We start from the raw sequence: 21,188 nt of genomic DNA, 5'->3' as shown, positions 1-21,188 counted from the left end.
TTTTTTTTTTTTTTTTTAAAAGCAAACATTTGAAGGCCTCCTTGAAAATCCAGAGATGTGCTGACAATGTGTCGTGGATATTCGAGTTACCTAGACAGAACCCAAGATTTGACTATTCCTCAAGCTGACAGGCTAAATATTGTCCGTGTAACTCATTAGCCGGATAAAAAAGAGGCAGTAGGAATGGAGAGGCAGCCCAGGGACAAGTGTTGTTATTCAGCACTACCCAGCTAAAGTCTGGTCAGAAAAATCCCTGCCCTAAAGTTATTTTTTTATTTATTTATTTATTTAATTTTATATACCGGCAACCGTTTGCACATCGTGCCGGTTTACAGATAACTTAAAACAAGGATATATATAGGCAAAGCCTTTACAAGGAACATTGTGTAACCTAGAACATAGTAACAGATCAATAACTAAATAAATAGGGGAGGGAGGGGAAGACGGAAACGTGAGGAGAAAATATGTACAGGGAAACAATGAACAAGTGGTATGTACATAGGTTGTGTGCAATATTTGAAAATGCGCTCACTGACTTTCAAAGCCGTTTCTCAGGGGGAAACGGTACTTTAGCTGTGGAAATGGGATCTTTGATCATTTCCCTCTCTCAATACGGGTAAACCTATGTTTGTTGTTCTACAATGAGGGTCATTTTACCTGCGCTTATGAGGGGAAGGGGTGTAGATTGGGGGAGGGGAGGGTGTGTGCAGATGACATTTATCAAATCTGCACCCTATTTTCAAGGGGAAAAGCACCCACAAAAAAAGCACAAGCAAATCCAGGTGGATACTTTCCTCCTAGGGCAATAATCAAAGCAAAATTATATTGGTAATAGGGATGTGCATGATTCAAGTTTTCATTTTGGGTCAATTTTATTTTTGTCATTTTGTTGGTGTCATTGTCCTGATGTCTCATTTGATTCATTATCTCTCTCTCTCACACACACACACACACACACACACACACAATTATCAGGGCGTTTCTTACTGTGCTTTGTCCCGTCAAATTATGATGTATTTCTTTATTCATTCTTAAAACAATTATTATAAGGCTTATTCATACCTTACAATTCAGGCAGAGCATCATTTCAAAGAAAAGTACACAAAATAAATATTATACAAAGAAAATTAAGGAATGTAAAACAGTCAAAAGAAGAACTGTCTCTTTTCCCCATTATTTTAAACATTTTAATCATCCTTTTACCTCAATCCCTTACTATGTGCTCTGTCCTGTCAAATTAAAGAGTGGATTTTCCATAGCCACATTGATGAGAGCATTTCCTATAACATCTGTGCCTCAGAACAGAACCCTGGATCATTCTGTGACCACACCGACCATTGTATTTCCATGGAAGGCTGCACTGTACAATAGGATAGTGAAGACTGGCATGCTTCTTTCACCTGGTGTCTCTATTGTAGAAGAGAAACGGGCCTCAGCTCAGCACAGTTCCCATGATGTCTGTGCTGCAGAATAGAAGAGAGCTGGGTGTGCTGCTGATTCGGTTTAGGAGGGAGGAAGTAGATTCCACATTGCACCTACCTGCTCACCCCTCCCCCAGCCGCATGAAGTATATACCTTGGGGGACCATGAAAAGGGAGCAGAAGGTCTTCGGTGTACCAATAAAAGGTGGGAAGTCTGAATGGGATTCTTCTGGGCAGGAGAACCGGAGAAGCAACAGCTAAGCAGGTTTCTATGTACTCTTTACCAGGTCAGTGCCACGCGTCACCAAGTCTTTTTAGTCCATAAATATACCAGAATGTTTTCATTTTCCAACTTCAAAGGCATCATTTATTTGAAGACAGTTATTGGGTCCAGAGTAGTTAAGCAGAAGAGAGTTTGACAGTTTTTGGAAACAGTTTGAAGGGGTGTTGACATAAGAAAAGTGACTATTAAAACACAGTTGGTTTCCCACAAGTTTGCAGCAACATGGATACTGTGTTAAATGGCTAGGGTGCCTGATGGAAAAAATGTCATTTTATTTTTTGTTTCATTTTTCATTTATTTTGTTTTACCATCTATTTTGTTGGGTTTTGGTTTTTTTCCCATTCATTTTGGATGTTTTGTTTTTAGCACTTGTATCTTTTTGAAATGAGGGCACTTTGGCAAGTTCTCAGGGGGCTGCAAGCCCTGGTACATGGGGAATAATGGTGGTAGGACTGCTTGGCAATAGTGATCGTAATGCAATCAAATAATTACAGAAGGTAGAATATTAAGTAAACTACTGTTTTGGCAATACCAATAGAGTTTGATTAAATAAGAAAATTAATCAGGAGGAAACTAAAAAGGCCAATTTACAAGAGTTAAAGCCCAGATAAAATGTATTCCATGCATTATAATCTCATGCATCAAAAAAGGTAGAAGGAAAACCAAATGGCTATCAGCATGATTTACATGGTTCTGTGAAAAAGGCTATTAAAGCCAAAAGGACATCTTTGAAAAATGGAAAGCAAGTCCAAATCAGAAGACTAGAACGAGCATAAAACATTAATAAGGCAGGCCAAGAAAGAATCTGAGAAGAAGCTTGCGAAAACTAATGGTAAAAACTTTTACATCAAAAGCAAGACGTCTGTGAGGGAATCAGTTGGAGGTAACCAGGAGAAAAAGCCATTGCAGAAAAATGAAATGGACTCTTTGCTTCATAGTCTAATGAAGAGCAAATCAGGGCGTGAGAGATACCCGCCTCAGGATTATTCTTTAAAGGTGAGGAGTCAGAGGCCGTGACGCAAATCACTGAGAAACTGAAGATGTGTTAGAGCAAACTGTACTAGTATCAGTCTTGTTCAACATATTCATAAATGATCTAGCAAAAGGAACAACGAGAGAGGTGATCAAATTTTGCAGATAACCCAAAATTATTCAGAATAGTTAGAACAGGAGCTGATTGTGAGGAATCGCTGGAAGATATTGTGAGACTGGCGAACTGGACATCTAAATGATAGAGGAAATTGAATGTGGACAAATGCAAATATGGATGCACATAAAGAGAAATAATCCTAATTATGTATACACACAATGCTGGGTTGCATATTAGGAGTTACCAGCAAGGAAAAGGACCGTAGGGGGTCATTGTGGACCACAGGTTGAAATTTGCAGCTCAGTGAGCCGCAGCAACCAAAAAAAGCAAATAGAATGATAGGAATTATATGAAAAGGAATTTTAAAAAACCCCAAAACTGGAAATATAACAATGCCTCTGTATCCGGACTGAGTGGGGGCAGGACTGGGGGAGGGGTTTGCCCTTATACACATGCTTTTGCATTTTCAAAAGTATGCATGCAAAGTTTCCTGGAATTTAGCACAATATTAGCAGGTGTAATGGTGTACAGATGGGTATGGTGGGATTATACTTTCCCTTTGAAATTTGGTATAACTTATGAATATATTTATCAAGTAATGTATTCATGCTGTTACAAAATTACCACCGAAATATCTACCCCCCTGCCCTCTGATGTATCCAATATCCCCAACGTCTCGTCACAATCAGCCTCTACCCCACCCTCAAAGTGTCCAGTTTCCACAGATACAACCAATTCATCCTCCAGTCCCCTCCTCAGAGTGCTTTAGGCCCTCCATGAGCCACCTCAAATCCCTCCCCTCCCAGTCACTAGCCAGATTGCAAAGGGGCCGATGCAATGAAAGTGCACTGCAAGCGGGCACTGAGCACTCAGCAACTGCTTTCCTAATGCACCCCCAGGCGCCCCTCCTAGGGGCACCATGCAATATTAAAACCCTTTGTCCTGGTGAAAGATAATTGTTTTGAAGATAGATTACAGAACTACTACAGTGTAACCAAAAGGAGAACTGCCTTAGGTCTGCCTGACAGTCTAAGGCCTCTAGACTTGAATATTGCTTGTTCAAGTTCTAAATTAAACGTTCCATTACTCTTCTTTCCTCAGCCTCAGTCTTCATAAGACATCTCTCAGTGGCTTTTCCAAAGCCTTTGACCAAAATAAAAGTTCCTAGTAGACTGTGTTCCCTTCCACAGCTTCTAACCAATAGAAGAGCTCTCCCAGATGCCTGGGCTCTTTCCAAAGCCTTTGACCAATAAATGAGCTTGACCTATTGCCTATGCATCTCTCCACAAACTCTAACCAACAGAAGAGCTCTCCCAGCTGCCCGTGTTCATTTACACAACCTCTGACTAATAGAAGAGATCTTCCAGTGTAGCACCCGAGTCAGATTTTAGTCATCGAGTAGGATTTCAGGTTTTAGCTCCTTGTGTACAAGTATGATCTTATAGGTTTTGGTGGACACCGAGAGTGCCACACTCATCACAACAGCACAGTTTCCCCATGAACAGTAATCCCACACTAATTCAAGAAAGATTTAAAGACTCTTGTTTAGCAAGTTTTTGCTCAGGTTGCTACTGTATATGACTCTCAGGATTGTTTGCTAATGTTGTATTTCTGTGTTTTGTATGTTTTATTGGTTTCATATATTTGTTGTTAATTTTATTAATCTAGTTTTTATGATTGTTTTTTACATTGTTCTGTTAGTTTATTAGTCTAGTCCAGGGGTCGGGAACCTTTTTGGCTGAGAGAGCCATGAATGCCACATATTTTAAAATTAATTCTGTGAGAGCCATACTAACTACAACCCCCCCACCCTCCTGACTCCCCCAAGACCTACCAAATTAATTTACTACAACCCCCTACTCTCCTGATGCCCCCAAGACCTGCCAAATTAATTTACTACACCCCCCATCCTCCTAACCCCCCCCCCCAGACCTGCCAAAAGTCCCTGGTGATCCAGTGGGGGTCCAGGGATCGCAGACAAATCTTTAATAAAAAAGTAAAAATCTAACAAAGAGATCCAATATGGCCGCCGAGGGAGAGGTCGGCGTTTTTTGAGCTCCTCGATTGCACCTTATTGCCGTTCAAACAATGCCCCATACGAAAAGAAAGGGGAAGGTGAGAGCGGATGCCTCCTTACCCTCTACACCAGCCTCTTCTCAACTTCGGATTGAGGGGTTTTTCGCGCCGACAGCTGTTTCTAGCCCCGGGTTGGAGTCCGCTGAGAGCATGAGCGCGGGACACGCTCTGTCTCTCCAGGACGAAATATCTTTGTCCCTGAGGGAACTAGAGACTCCTCTGCCCCCTAACCCCGGTGGAACCTCGATTGACTTCGCTTCCCCACAGGGCTTGGATACCGGAGGAGGAGCGATAGTGGAGGATCAGCCGAGTGTGAACACCAGGGATGAACTGCCTGCAGCTGCCAAGGTCAGATCGGGGAGAGGAGTGAACCTCCCGAGTATGGCGGAAGACATCGTGCCGGGGCCTAGCAGAAATGTTAGCTTGCAGCCGAGCAGAGAGACGCTGACAGACGAGTCCAACAGGATTGCAGAGGTCTGCCAGCAAGGAATGGTGAGTCAAGCACTAACTGTGCAGAAACTTGTCCGGCCAAAAGTAACCACGCTTGACTCTATTTGGTCTGCAATTGTAATGTTAGAAAAAACTATTTCTACATTAGTGGTGGCTGTGAATTCTTCCCAAAATATAATTGTGGAGCTTGAAACACAAAAGAAAGATCATGAGAAAAAAATACAAGAAATTACAAAGGAGGTCTCAACAGTTAAAGATATTCAGGTTAAAATGATTCAAATGGAAGACATGACTGTAAGGAAAATTGAAAATTTGGAAAACAAGGCAAGACACCTCAATCTTAGAGTCCTGAACTTCCCATGTGTTAAAATTCTATCTCCTCAAGAACAGTTAAAAAAATATATGACTGAGATATTGCAAATTTCCCATGATGTATTACCTCTGATTTCGAATATATATTTTGCAACGACACCGAGGAAAAAACCACAACAACTTCAAACATCATTGGATCAGCCTCTTGGAGATGATTTAACTCAATTCCTGGAAACATCATTGGAAGAGCAGGTGGACTTTTATGGGACACTTCTAGTAACTTTCAGATTTGCCTCAGACAGAGGTAATATTTTAAAAATGTTTCTCCGTAATAGAGAGAAGATATATTTAGGGCAGAGAGTTTGGATTTATCTAGACCTCACAAAAGAAACACAGAAACGTAGAAAAGAATTTCTAAATATGAGTCAGGCAGTTAGGAATTTGGGGGGTCAAATGATGGTCCGATATCCTTGCAAATGTAATTTGAGATTAGGAGAAAATAAATATATTTTCTTTGATCCGGCCCAATTAAAACAACTGCTGGACAGTCACACAGTACCAGCCTGAAGAACCTACTCTCTAGTATTATAAGTATGAAACATAAATCCTCCCTCTTTTTGGTAAATTATATAGCATGTGTTGTCCTAATTAGATAAATATTGGATCTCCAATTTTCTTTATGCTATTGTTATTAAAGGGGGTTATTATTTCTTAATTTTTTCTTATATATATCATATGCTGCAGAAATGGAAAAATTTTCCTCTTTTTCTTTTCTTATTATACTATATTATGAACGATGCAGCATGATATTGTACTTATGTGGAACAAAATCCCTATGATTGTAACATTATGTAAAATTCAGAAATAAAGAATTAAAAAAAAAAAAAAAAAAATCTAACAAAACCCCCCACCCTCCTGACGCCCCCCAAGACCTCCAAAATTAATTTACTACAACCCCCCACCCTCCTGACCTCCCCAAGACCTGCCAAAAGTCCCTGGTGGTCCAGCGGGGGTCCGGGAGCGATCTCCTGGACTTGGGCTGTCGGCTGCCAGTAGTCAAAATGGCGCTGACGGCCCTTTGCCCTCACTATGTCACTGTGGTCGACCAATCGCGGCGGTAGCCCCTGTGACATAGTAAGGGCAAAGGGCCGTCGACGCCATTTTGATTACTGGCAGCCGACGGCCCTTTGCCCTTACTATGTCACAGGGGCTACCGCCACCATTGGTTGACCCCAGTGACATAGTGAGGGCAAAGGGCCATCGGCGCCATTTTGACTACTGGCAGCTGACAGCCCAAGTCCAGGAGATCGCTCCTGGACCACTCCTGGACCCCCGCTGGACCACCAGGGACTTTTGGCAGGTCTTGGGGGGGTCAGGAGGGTGGGGGTTGTAGTAAATTAGTTTTGGAGGTCTTGAGGGGTGTCAGGAGGGTGGGGGATTTTGTTAGATTTTTACTTTTTTATTAAAGATTTGTCTGCGAGCCAGATGCAGCCATCAAAAGAGCCATATCTGGCTCCCGAGCCATAGGTTCCTGACCCCTGGTCTAGTCCTTTATAATTTCCTGATTTTTTTTTCATTTTATTTTTATGTTAAAAGCTTTATATTTTTATTTATGAATGTTTTCTCCTGGGAAATGCTTAGAAGCATAGATAATGTGGTATACAAATGTTTTAATAAATAAATAAGACTTTTACTTTACTGAATCAAAACAGATAAATGTAAGTTCAATTCTGGGGTACACATATGAGGCAGTTTTGGTCATAGTATTCTCATATAGCTGGTTTTAGTTGTCATAGGGCTTGTAACATCAGCTCCCAAAAGACACATGAACCTGTTGAGCTTTCATTTTCCAGAGCTGTATTCATTAGAAAGAACCCAGTCACACCTGACAGGGCTCGGAGCTTAGTTAGGAAAGCAGTTCCCAGCAGAATTGTATTTCCTGGAATCCTCTAACTCCGCAATTCTCTCCTTATTAGAGATATCACTTCATTCACATAAAACACACAAATGACACAAGTTGAAGAAACAGCACAATTTTAACCCTTTCCCCAAAAATTAACTACCACAGCTTCTGACCCAGGACTTCCCAAACCTGTCCTGGGAACCCTCAGCCGGTCAGGTTTTCAGGATATCCACGAGTACGCATGAGATAAATTTGCATATACAGAGCCTCCATGGTATGCACATGTATTCATGCATATTCATTATGGATCTCAGAAATCTGACTGGCTGTGGAATCTTCCGGACATGTTTGAGAAGCCCTGTTCTAACCAATAGTAAAGTGCTCCTCATTGCCTGTGACCTCTTCCACAACTTCTGACCAATAGAATTCATCCAGTTGTCCATGCTTTCTCCTAGTGTCTCTGATCAATAGAAGAGCTCTCTCAGTTGTCCATGCTTTCTCCCAGTGTCTCTGACCAATAGAAGAACTCACCCAGTTGTCCATGCTTTCTCCCAGTGTCTCTGACCAATAGAAGAACTCACCCAGTTGTCCATGCTTTCTCCCAGTGTCTCTGATCAATAGAAGAACTCATCCAGTTGTCCATGCTTTCTCCCAGTGTCTCTGACCAATAGAGGAACTCACCCAGTTGTCCATGCTTTCTCCCAGAAGAACTCATCCAGTTGTCCATGCTTTCTCCCGGTGTCTCTGATCAATAGAAGAACTCACCCAGTTGCCTGTGTTCCTTACCTACTAGTCAACAGGGAAGCTATCCCAGGTCCCTGTGCTTTCCACCAGAAGTTTCTAACCAATAGTAAAGCTCTCTGAATTGCCCATGCTCCCTACCATAATCTCTAACCAACAGAAGAGCTCTCCCAGCTGCCTGTTTTCCCTTTCAGTGCTTGAAACCAATAGAAAAACTCTTCCTGCTCATTTTTCTCACTTAACAGAATAATTCTTCCAGCTGACAGTATCCTTTACCATGCTGAATATTGGCATTATCTGGTAAAGTCACTCTCGCCTCGGAATGGCCATGGACTATCTACAACTTGTCCAGCTAAGTTTTTATCTGCATAACAACTTAGCTAATAAGATGGTGCCAGTGAGGATGGCAGGGAATTTATAAACCATGATTTCTCCAGATAAATCCAGAACATGGACATGGTAATAAGACCAAAAAGGAAGCAGAAAAATAAAAAGCATGCAAGACGATAGATTATTAGGGAGGTGCTTACATTTGAAATGACATAGACCAGGGGTGCTCAAACTGGTCCTACGGGCCCCCCTGCTACTCAGGTTTTCGGGATATCCCTAATGAATATGCATGAGAAATATGCATGAGAAATATTTGCATACACAGGAGGTAGTGCATTCAAATAAATCTCATAAGAACATAAGAAATTGCCATGCTGGGTCAAACCAGAGGTCCATCAAGCCCAGCATCCTGTTTCCAACAGAGGCCAAAACCAGGCCATAAGAACCTGGCAATTACCCAAACACCAAGAAGATCCCATGCTACTGATGCAATTATTAACAGTGGCTATTCCCTAAGTAAACTTGATTAATAGCAGTTAATGGACTTCTCCTCCAAGAACTTATCCAAACCTTTTTTGAACCCAGCTACATTAACTGCACTAACCACATCCTCTGGCACCAAATTCCAGAGCTTAATTGTGTGTTGAGTGAAAAAGAATTTTCTCCGATTAGTCTTAAATGTGCTACTTACTAACTTCATAGAATGCTCCCTGTCCTCATGCATATTCATTAGGGATATCCTGAAAACCTGACTGTCTGAGGGGGCCCATAGGTCTGATTTGAACACCCCTGACATACACAATGGGGTAGATTTTATAAATTTGCGTGTACTTTTGTTCGCGCCTGGTGCGCGAACAAAAGTACGCGGGATTTCAATAGATACGCACGTAGCCGCACATATCCATTAAAATCCGGAGTCAGCATATGCAAGGCTGCCAAAAATCGGCAGCCTGCGCACGCCAAGCTGCACAGCCTGCCTCCGTTCCCTCCAAGGCCGCTCCGAAATCAGAGGGAACTTTCCTTCGGCCTCCCCCCACCTTCCCCTCCCTAACCCACCCCTCCAGCCCTATCTAACCCCCCTACCTTTGTTGTACAAGTTACGCTTGCTCGAAGCAGGCGTAACTTGCGCGCGTTGGGCCAGCCACCGGCGCATCAAGGTCCAGTCCAGGGGCTGATCGGGAGGCCGCGTCCACGCTCCCGGAAAGCCCCCGATGACGCGCCGACCACAACATGCCCCCCCCCCCCCGACACGCCCCCGATGACACGCCGGCCGTGACATGCCCCCCCCCCCCCGGAACGCACTCTGGAACACCCCCCCCCAGGAAAGCCTCGGGACTTGCTCGCGTCCTGGGGCTTGCGCGCGCCGCCGAGCCTACTCAAAGGCTTGGCGCACGCTGGGGGAGTTTGGGCCAGGTTTTCGGGGGGGGGGGGGGGGGGTACGCGCATATCTTACGTGCCTACCCCTTTGAAAATCTGGCACAATGTCAATGACTGCATCATTTCATGTTGTTTTTAAAATTAAATCATACAACCAAATTTTGTATTTTTTTTCTATTTGCTATCATTTTTAGTGTGTTTTATTTCTGAATAGTGCACGTTATTTGCTGAAACATAAAAAAATCTCTCCCTGAAAGACACAGAATTCAGTTAGGAATCTTTCCCTAATGAAACAAAAACAAATAAAAGGATATTTTTGGTCTGTACAATACCCCTATTTATTATGTTCTGTGGCAATAACATCTACATTAAGTGACTTTTTTGTACTTTTTCCACAGAGGTTTATATTTCTTTTTTGTACTGAATAAAATTCCCTTATCAGCACCAGAATGAATTCAAATTCCACATTTTCCCTTGTTATTGGAGCATGCTCAATAATTTGAATTTCTTTCCCTGCCCTCAGGTAAATGAAAGTAATGGAGACAAGAAACCAGAGTCAAGTGACTGAATTCATTCTCCTGGGATTCTCTGAGCATCCAGAACTTCAGACTCTGCTCTTTGTCATATTTCTTACCATGTACATTATCACTCTGCTGGGAAATATCACTATAGTGTTACTCATAAGGACTGATTCTCGCCTTCACACCCCCATGTATTTCTTGCTCAGTTGCTTGTCTTCTGTGGATATCTGCTTCACTTCCATCACTGTCCCCAAACTGTTGGCCAATCTCATCTCCAAGAATAACATTATCTCCTTCTCTGGCTGCTTCACCCAGCTTTATTTCTTTCTCTCTGCTGGGAACATGGAGAGCTTCTTGCTGGGAATAATGGCGGTTGACCGCTACCTGGCGATCTGTAAACCTTTGCACTATGCTGTGCTGATGAGGAGAAATGTGCGGATTGCATTGGTGTTGACATCGTGGCTCATTGTCTCTTTCCACTCATTGGCACACACTGTCATGGCCGCTAGTCTGTCCTACTGCTCGTCCAATGAGATCCATCACTTCTTCTGTGACCTCCCACCCTTGCTGAAGCTCTCCTGCTCTGACACCTCAGCCAATGAGCTTCTTCTCTTTGTTGAAACCACTGTCATATTAATGACCCCTCTACTATGTATATTGATCTCTTACATTTGCATCATCGTGACTATTCTGGGGATCAATTCTGAAGAGGGTAGGCGCAAAGCCTTCTCCACATGTGCCTCTCATCTCACTGTAGTGATTCTGCAGTATGGACCTGTGCTTTTCACCTATATTCGCCCATCATCAGCCTACTCCTTAGATAGGGACATAGCTATCAGCGTGCTCTACAGTGTGGTGGCTTCCATGCTCAACCCTTTCATTTATACGATCAGGAACAGCGAGGTAAAAGGAGCTCTGAGAAAAGTAATATGCCATAAATTATCACAATAAACAAAAATAAAAGAAATATTTGCGTAATGTTTCCTGTCATTGAAATTGTATTTTATTTATTTAGACATTTTATATACTTTTGTTTCATGTATAGATCACAACAGTTTACAAAGTGACATTCATAGTTATACCTCAACAAACAATGATTGGTTACAGAGGTGGTATTCATAGACAGACATTAATATCTATCAAGTAAAATTATCTAGTACATATTAATAATTGATCTAGTACTTAAGGCAAAGAGTATGGAAAATTAAAATTAAATTATATTTAGAAATGAGGCAGGATATTTTTTATTTTACAACAAGTGAGGTAATGTGTTTCAGTTGAAGCTAGACCTTTAGCTTTCTGATCCGAAAGCAGCACCTTAAAGTTGGGAATTATTAGAAAGGGAATGGTGAATAAAACAGAAAATGTCATAATGCCACTGTATCGCTCCATGGTGAGACCACACCTTGAATACTGTGTACAATTCTGGTTGCCGCATCTCAAAAAAGATATAGTTGTGATGGAGAAGGTACAGAGAAGGGCGACCAAAATGATAAAGGGAATGGAACAATTCCCCTATGAGGAAAAGCTGAAGAGGTTAGCACTTTTCAGCTTGGAGAAGAGACGGCTGAGGGGGGATATGATAGAGGTGTTTAAAATCATGAGAGGTCTAGAACGGGTAGATGTGAATCGGTTATTTACTCTTTCGGACAGTAGAAAGACTAGAGGGCACTCCTTGAAGTTAGCATGGGGCACATTTAAAACTAATCGGAGAAAGTTCTTTTTCACTCAATGCACAATTAAACTCTGGAATTTGTTGCCAGAAGATGTGGTTAGTGCAGTTAATATAGCTGTGTTTAAAAAAGGATTGGATAAGTTCTTGGAGGAGAAGTCCATTACCTGCTATTAAGTTCACTTAGAGAATAGCCACTGCCATTAGCAATGGTTACATGGAATAGACTTAGTTTTTGGGTACTTGCCAGGTTCTTATGGCCTGGATTGGCCACTGTTGAAACAGGATGCTGGGCTTGATGGACCCTTGGTCTGACCCAGTATGGCATGTTCTTATGTTCTAATCATCAGACAGTAATAGGGCTTCTATTGATGGTAGAGTTATCAGCTACCTCCGTGTATTCAGGATAGGCAGATCCAGTCCTGTTTTTCATACTTTTCACATGCACAGATTTGAATGTCAGATTTTTATTAAAAAATATGTATATATTCAGAACTACAACTGTGCAGTTAAGGATAAAACCCAGACAGTATTGGGCTATCCTGACAAAATTAAGCCAATGGCTATCAGGTAACCTCTTTGTACTTGCCCTAATACCCACCAAAGGTAGAATCCGTGACCACCCGAGGGTCCCAGTAAGCACTACCTGTCTCCTGGCAATCATCCACCCACCAACTGGGATTCTGCTTGCCCTTAGGCATGTATCCTGCCCACAGCCCAGTCCCCGAGGCTTTTTCAGGGGACACTGCAACTGCACAAACTTGGGATCCCATGGTTCCCAGAGAAGGGCTTAGAGACCACCATCCAAAACACTGGAATCACCCAGCTCACATTCCCAGGACACAATCAGTCACAAGCACAGTGGTAAGAGTTTATTATTAAAAAGGCACAACAGTGAACAGAAAAGTTGCTACATAAATCTGCTTTGCAGCAGGCAGGGGAAAAATCTAATGGGAGCACTGAGAGGAGAGGATCACCTTGCTGGTAGCTGAAGAGAACTGGTAAGTACTGCTTGTGGAAATTTTAGAACTTAAAAGATTTGGGGAGAAGTAAACTATTGTGGTATATTCTTTAGTGTGTTTGTGTATCTGTATTAAATAGGTAGTCAGAAGGCAGGCAAAAACCAGGAGTTTATGTGTTTGTCCTTCCATCCCTCTCCCACCTACCCTTAGCTCATTCTTTGATTTACAAGCAGGTGACACTTTCACATTTAAAAAAAAAAAAAAAAAAAAAAAAAAAAAAATCAGCCTTTTAACTTAAACTCAGGATTGCCCCAGACCTTATCAAGAGTTTTATCATCCCCTTGTAGGTCACTACCAGATAAATAATAAATACACTAATAAATTTAAAGGACCCTAATTGTACACATTCCTACTTCCAAAGCAACCTAAACCTAACTAGGAACGAAACAAAATTAAGATGAAGGGAACAGTCTAGCAGCAAGTATCACATGTATGAATTTTTACCCACCGGTGAGAGGTTGTATGTGTGCACCCAGTGCAAAGATCTCCTGTCTCTCAGAGAATGAGTCCGATCTCTGGAGGCTAGAGTGGCAGACCTGGAAAAGCTGAGGCAGACAGAGAGGTATATAGATGAGACTTTCAGGGCCATAGTAGCCAAGTCCTAACTCCAGTCTGGCACCCCTGGTGCTGCCTTGGAAGAGTAAAGTCTCCTAGTCAGAAAGCATCAACCGGGTGCAGCAGGAAAGGATCCTGTAGCAAGGACCTGCTCTCTAGGTGATGCATTGTCCTTTCGCACTGAGGATATCTCCCCAAGGCCTACTGCCCAGGAGGGAAGGGTTAGGTTGGCCGTCATAGTTGGTGATTCCATTATTAGGAATGTAGATAGCTGGGTGGCGGGTGGGCGTGAGGATCACCTGGTAACTTGCCTACCTGGTGCGAAGGTGGCGGACCTCACTCGTCACCTAGATAGGATTTTAGACAGTGCTGGGGAGGAGCCGGCTGTCCTGGTACATGTGGGCACCAAAGACATAGGAAAATGTGGGAGGGAAGTTCTGGAAGCCAAATTTAGGCTCTTAGGTAGAAAGCTTAAATCCAGAACCTCCAGGGTAGCATTCTCTGAAATGCTCCCTGTTCCACGTGCAGGTCACCAGAGGCAGGCAGAGCTCTGGAGTCTCAATGCGTGGATGAGACGATGGTGCAAGGAAGAGGGATTCAGTTTTGTTAGGAACTGGGGAACTTTTGGGGAAGAGGGAGTTTCTTCTGAAGGGATGGGCTCCACCTTAACCAGGGTGGAACCAGACTGCTGGCGCTAACCTTTAAAAAGGAGATAGAGCAGCTTTTAAACTGAATCAAAGGGGAAAGCCAACAGTTGCTCAGTAGTACATGGTTTGGAGGGAGGTATCTTTGAAGGATACTAATGATGCATTAGAGTTAGGACATCCCAACAGAGAGGTTCTAATAACAAGAAAAGTAGTCCAAGTGCCTATAATTTAAAACTCACCTGAGCTAAAAGATTTCAATTTATCCCTGTCAAATGAAATCCTGAATGTAAATACAAACAAAAAACACACTTTGAAATGTTTGTATGCTAATGCCAGAAGTCTAAGAAGTAAGATGGGAGAGTTAGAGTGTATAGCAGTGACTGATGACAGACTTAATTGGCATTTCAGAGACATGGTGGAAAGAGGATAACCAATGGGACAGTGCTATACCAGGGTACAAATTATATCGTAATGATAGAGAGGAGCAACTTGGTGGCGGGGTGGTGCTTTATGTCCAGGATGGCATAGAGTCCAACAGGATAAAGATCTTGCAAGAAACTAAGGGGCAGATTTTCAAAGGGGTACTTGTGTAAGATACGCGCCGCCGCGACACGCCCTAAGTTCCTCCTGCTTGTGTGTAAGTCCCGGGGCTTTCCTGGGGGGCGTGGTCAAGGCCTCCGAATCTGCTCCCAAGCTGGGGAATCGCGCGGCCGGTGTGTGCGAGTTACGCCAACTTGTTAAACAAAGGTGGGGGGGTTTAGATAGGGCTGAGGGGTGGGTTAGGTAGGGGAAGGGAGGGGAAGGTGCGGGGAGATGGAAGGAAAGTTCCCTCCGAGGCCGCTCCAATTTCGGAGCGGCCTCGGAGGGAATGGAGGCAGGCTGCGCGGCTCGGCGCGCGCAGGCTACTGATTTTGCACAGCCTTGCGCGCGCTGACCCCGGATTTTAAAGGATACACGTGGCTACACGTGTATCTATTAAAATCCGGCGTACTTTTATAAAATCTACCCCTAAATGCACAATCGAATCTTTATGGGTAGAAATCCCTTGTGTGTTGGGGAAGACTATAGTGATAGGAGTATAGTACATCCACCTGGCCAAGATGGTGAGACAGACAGTGAAAAGTTAAGAGAAATTAGGGAAGCTAATCAAATTGGTAGTACAGTATTGAGAGGTTTCATTTATCCCACTATTGACTGGGTAAATGTATCATCGGTACATGCTAGAGATATAAAGTTCCTGGATGTAATAAATGACAGTTTTATGGAGCAATTGCTTCAGGAACCGACAAGAGAGGGAGAAATTTTAGATCTTGGCAATAGTGATCATAATATGATCAAATTTGAATTAATGACCGTAAGGGGGACAGTAGGGTTGTGCAATCGTTCCCTATGAATTGGGAATCTGCAACGTATAGGGCCCTATTTGTTGTATTCGTGGGGAAGTGAAACGTATCGCGATTCCCCATGAATACAACGAATCTTCGCCGAATTATTCGGCTGCCTAAAGGAGCCAATTTAAACAAACCCCCCCTCCTGACCCCCCCCCCCCCCCCCAAGACTTCCAAAACTCCCTGGTGGTCCAGCGGGGGGTCCAGGAGCCATCCCCTGCACTCACACCCTCGGCTGCCAGTTTCAAAATGGTGCCGATAGCCTTTGACCTACTATGTCACAGGGGCTACTGGTGCCATTGGTCAGCCCCTGTCACATGGTCATCGGTGCCATCTTGTGCTCCTACCATGTGACAGGGGCCGACCAATGGCACCGGTAGCCCCTGTGACATAGTAAGGGCAAAGGCTATCGGCACCATTTTGAATACTGGCAGCCGACAGCCCAAGTGCAGGAGGTTGCTCCCGGACCCCCACTGGACTTTTGGCAAGTCTTATGGGGGTCAGGAGGGTCCCCCAGGACTTGCCAAAAGTCCCTGGTGGTCCAGCGGGGGTCCGGGAGTGCTCATGGTGAGACCACACCTTGAATACAGTTTACAATTATGGTTGCCGCATCTCAAAGAAAGATATAGTTGTACTGGAGAAAGTGCAAAGAAGGACAACCAAAATTTTAAGAGGCATGGAATGGCTGCATTTCTTTTCCGGAGTTTATATTTCTGTGACTGTAAGCATTTCTACAAGAAGAGGGGGTGATGGAGGGGAGGGCACAGGGAAGGCAGAACAAATGCATTGGCCCCCTCTGTGGATGATGATTTCCACTCTTTTCACCTGCTGGGCTGCCCAAACCTGACTTCAAGTTACATTGGCAGCAACATTCACTCCACTGTCCAGAGTAATGTTCACGGGACCCAAGTCAGTTGCACACAACATTGGTACTGGCATATTCTTCATTATGGCCTACTTCTTTGCATCCAGGCTTGGTACCCCTATCTAGGCATAGGCAGGCAATGGACACAGCCTCTCAGGGTTCCCTTAGTCAGAACAACATCTGCAGTGCAAAGAATAGCATCTCCCAGCATCACCTCTGCTCACAATAAGATCCACACACCCAGGCACCTAAATCTGATTCACGGTTGCTGGAGTGCTGTAATGTTGTGGAAGCTCAGCTTCTCGCTCGCTCGATGAGACATTGATAATCCCCAGGTGTTTCTGGTACTGCGCAGTCCCTTCCACAGGATCAGGGCGCCCCGCACGAAGGCCGCTAGTTTTGCCGCAGAAGCTGGAGGGTTTGTCAGCGCAATCTGCCTTGAAATGTCCTGTGTACCTGCCTTGGTCACAGAGGCGCTCATGCCTAAAGTTCTAAGGTTTCTGTGGAAGACTGAAAGCTTTCTTGACTAACTCCAAGGTCACAGGAATGTACAGACCCCTAGCTCTCCTCTATTTCTTTTCTCTTGTCCCTAGCTGCGGCAGCGCTCAGGATCTACTTAGGAATAGTTTGCAGGCCAAAGCCTTGCAGATACTTCCTGTGAGGTTTGTGATTGGTCAGCAAGCCTGAATAAAAGCAGGCAGAGCACGAGGAGTGGTCTGGCTTTTTTTTTTTTTGGTTAATTTTGAAGAAGGGGAAGCAGTAGGGCGACTGCCATTTTAGGCCCCACAGCCTGATATAAGTGTGAGCCGGGCACCTTTCTGGATTACCAGTACACCCTGGGACGTTAGTGCAGTTAGAAAAATAATTAGGGGGAGTATCCTTCTGTGATGGATTTGCCCTGCAGAAGGTTTCATAGCAGAGCTCCGCAAATAGGGTTGACCGACGGCCCGGTTTTGCAGCCTGTTGTACAGTGTCCCGGTCAGGCAAGGCGCAGGGGCCAATCAGTGGTGGCAGCGCTCCACTCATGCGCCTGTTTTCGGGGCTCTTGTTTCTACTTCGCGCTGTCCTCCTGGGAGTCGCAGAGGAAGAGGAGAATCGAACTGAGTCCCAAAGACAAGGCAGGAGGAATCTGCCTAGGAAAAAAAAAAAAAAAAATCTATGCTTGATTTAGAAGGGGGGAAAAAGGTGGGGGGGGGCTGTGGCCATCCGCTAGTGTCCGGTCCTGCAACCCTATCCACAAAGGATTCTGGTTGCAGTTTGAGGAGAAGGTTGGAGATTTTTCTGAGTTACGTTTTGGGCCTACCTGGAGCCTTGGAAGCCATCTGAGATCCTCCTGTGCAGGTCGAGGCTCCACTGCTGTTCTCGCCTCCAGAGGTGCAGAGTGATTGCCAAGAGACTACGTTGGATTTTTAGACATTTTGCTTGGTGGGAACCCTGCTGAACACCTGGGCCTTTCCGAGACTCAGGGAATAGAGAACCCTGTGCTGAGGATGCCCAGGGATAGGGAAGACCTGCCCTGGCGGTGACCCATTGCAGGGGATATCCAGTGTTGCTTTTGGGAACAGAAGAAGTTAATTTCAAGATTTGGGAGGAAGTGTTTTTCTGCCCTTCTTCCTATCCATCTATGGACCTGTGAGACCTGCAGCTCCATCCAGGATCCCTCCCATCAGGAATCCCTTTCCAGACAAAGAACATCTAACTGTGTTTAGAACTTATTTGTATTTGGAGCACACCCAACTGGAGACTTCACAATCCCTGGGAAGAGAGAGAAAATTACTCTCTGTGCAGAGACAGTTTTTGCCATCTGGGATGGGTTTCCCATCCACTAAAGGGGCCCTGACCAAAGGGGAATCACCGTCTTAACCTAAGCCAGGAGGGTGGATGGATTCTCGGCATGTTCAAAAGTCTCTTGCACAGATAGAGGACAGAGAAATGTACCAAGACGCCAGAAAGACTGTGGGGCTGTCAAGAATATTTATTGTGCCATCAATCCAGAGTTGCTTACAGTAAAGTATTATTTTTGGACACTAATCCAGTGGTCCCTGTGTCTTCTTTGGGCACATACCACACAGTGTATAGGAATTCACCTCACCCAGGGAATTTAGGAGAGGAGGTCAGTCACCCCACACTGTGACCTGAGAGGAACCCTTTCTTCCACAGTCGAAAGAACGCACACCATGGGAATAAAGAGAAATAGAAGAGCTAGTCAGGGTTCTGGCTCCAAGTACTTTCATGGCCCCACCCGTGCAGGACATGCACACCAGGTTGGGGTTACATAAGGCAGAAAGGAGGCTACAGTTCCCATAAGGAAAAAAATAGGCTAAAGATAAGAGTTGTTTAATTAAATAATTGTAAAACTATGTATAATTATTCAATGCTAAAGTAGTTTATTAATTAAAATTATGTCATATCCTAATGATTCCAGACATATCACACTCCAGTTTTCTAGGTGTTTGTAGTTAATCATACAGTAAAATTTCCTGGACAGTTTTAAATTTAAAGATTCAAAATTATAAATGATTTATAGCATTTATAATTTCATGTATTCTACTTAAAATTTTCTATTTCAACTGACAATTATCAGATATCCTCTGGATTTAAAATGTGACCACAAATTATGCGCTTGTCTTTCAGATTCCACCGTATCCAAACAAATAAGTTTAATGCAAAACAATTGACTGGCAAGCCCAATTTAAATGCTCTTGGATGATGGCTATGAAACTTAAGAAGATTGTTTCTATCTGTGGGCTTGCGAAAGACTGTAGTTGAAAATAATCCATTCTTTAACTGAATCTTCACATCTAAAAATGTAATAGAATGTGAAGATACTTGTGCAGTAAATTTCAGGTTCTCATGGACAGTGTTTATCCATGTGCAAAATTCCTTTAACTGTTGTTCCGATGAACTCCACCTGGAATCAGGACGAAGAGCCGAAGATGGGAATATATGGAACAGGACTGGAACATCAGGAACATGGAACAGGCGACAAAGGAGCTCTGACAAAGGACAAGACCAGGAACATCCAACGAAATGCCATCTAAACAAGAAGAGATCACAGAGGACCTTGACCGGAGGAAGACCACAGGCAACCGTGAAGATCCGATGTGAAGGCCCTGAGAAATGGAAGCTGAACCTTTTTAAAGGGCTGGACAGGGCAAGGACTGATTACATCATCCATTGGGGCCACAGGACTTTTCCCACCACGGCCCTTTGAATATTGAGAAGAGGCGCACGCATGCGTGCGCGCACCAAGAGGAGCCCAATGCAGGAGAGAAAGGAAGTCTTCAGCGGTGGCATCCCTGCCGCAAGGGGAAGGAGAAGACAGCAGCTACCTTGCCGCTCAGGCAGTGGCAACGATGCCGGCTCCTTGCCGCAAGAAGAGGCATCCCGGCAGTGGCTTCCATGCCACAAAGATACAGGGGTGGCTCCTCCTGCCGCGACAGAGGCGTCGGGCCACAAGGGAGTGGCTGCGGCGGTCCAGGGTGGCATAGGCCATGAAGAAGGAAGAGGCCTGTGGCAGCGGTGGGCAAGGTCTGACCAGCACAGAAGGTGAGAGGCTGCTTGCAGGATGGGCTCAGCGAGTGGCATCGTAACACAGTCTGGGTCCTCTTCTGGAGCTACCTTAAGTAACATGGTAGCCAGAGGAGTTGTGGTAATTTGCACGGCTTGTGCTATCTGGGTCAACAAAGTTTGCTGATGGTCATGATACTCTTGTAGCATTTGCTGCAGGGTCAACTGGCCCTGTACGATAGCCTGCAGCTTCTGCTGCCATTCTGTGAGGGCTGAAGTAAGTGCTCCATGCTGAGTCAGCAAATGCTTGGGAGTAGCAAATGTAGCTCCTCACCATTTTTATTTTTTAACAATATTTATATACCGATGTTCATTTCAAAAAGAGATATCACATCGGTTTACAATAAGGTACAATAGGTAATTCGCTATCCCCTAAAAAAAGGGCTTACAATCTAAAATTTTTGTACCTGAGGCTAAGAGATTACAAAAATAAAACCATCAAAATCAAAGTTCTTAACATTTAAGCAAAAGGAATACAAGGAGCATATTAAAGAAATAACACAAAGGGTTGCTCGAAGGGGTGCACAAAGGGGAGTGCCCCTTTTTCACGCCCCTTCAGCATGCGGCGCCTGCTGGCTTGGTGCCTTTCAAACTGCCCGGATCCGTTTGCGATGATGTCAGGGGAGGGGGCGGGTCTCAGAATCATGGCTTTTTTTTTTTTTTTTTTTTTTAGTGATGCCAAAGAAGAGAGGGTCACATAGAAGACTCCCTCCACCACTGTGAATACGCGAATGGAGTGAGGGGTTTGAGGGTTACTGCAGAGCGACTGCAAGATGAGCCATGGGCCCACTCAATATACCGTCCTGGTCTCACCCTTAGACCTTGGGCAGATCCCCCCTGAAAATCACCACAGCAATTAGGCAATGACCAAAGACAGGGAACAGCACATAACCCTTTACTAACATTTATAGGGCAAAACAGGGTAGCAGGAGTCATAGCACGGAAAACAACAAATGTGGTTAAAT

General features: G+C 44.2%; 1 protein-coding gene across 1 annotated transcript; it reads left to right on the top strand.

Annotated features, from left to right (window-relative positions):
* Positions 1 to 10,519: 10,519 nt before the first annotated feature.
* On the top strand, positions 10,520 to 11,455 carry LOC115097628 (olfactory receptor 1361-like). Its single transcript, XM_029613567.1, has one exon. The coding sequence runs from the start codon at positions 10,520 to 10,522 to the stop codon at positions 11,453 to 11,455; it is 936 nt and encodes a 311-aa protein (XP_029469427.1).
* Positions 11,456 to 21,188: the final 9,733 nt, after the last annotated feature.

This window comes from Rhinatrema bivittatum, chromosome 8 (assembly GCF_901001135.1).
Source record: "Rhinatrema bivittatum chromosome 8, aRhiBiv1.1, whole genome shotgun sequence".
NCBI classification, from domain to species: Eukaryota; Metazoa; Chordata; class Amphibia; order Gymnophiona; family Rhinatrematidae; genus Rhinatrema; species Rhinatrema bivittatum.
The sequence above is the reverse complement of the archived record's forward strand: the minus strand, read 5'-3'. Positions and strand labels throughout refer to the sequence as shown.

What these genes read in the sequence shown, in the direction of transcription:
- LOC115097628 (XM_029613567.1), top strand. Translation starts at nt 10,520, where the DNA reads ATGGAGACAAGAAACCAGAGTCAAGTGACTGAATTCATTCTCCTGGGA.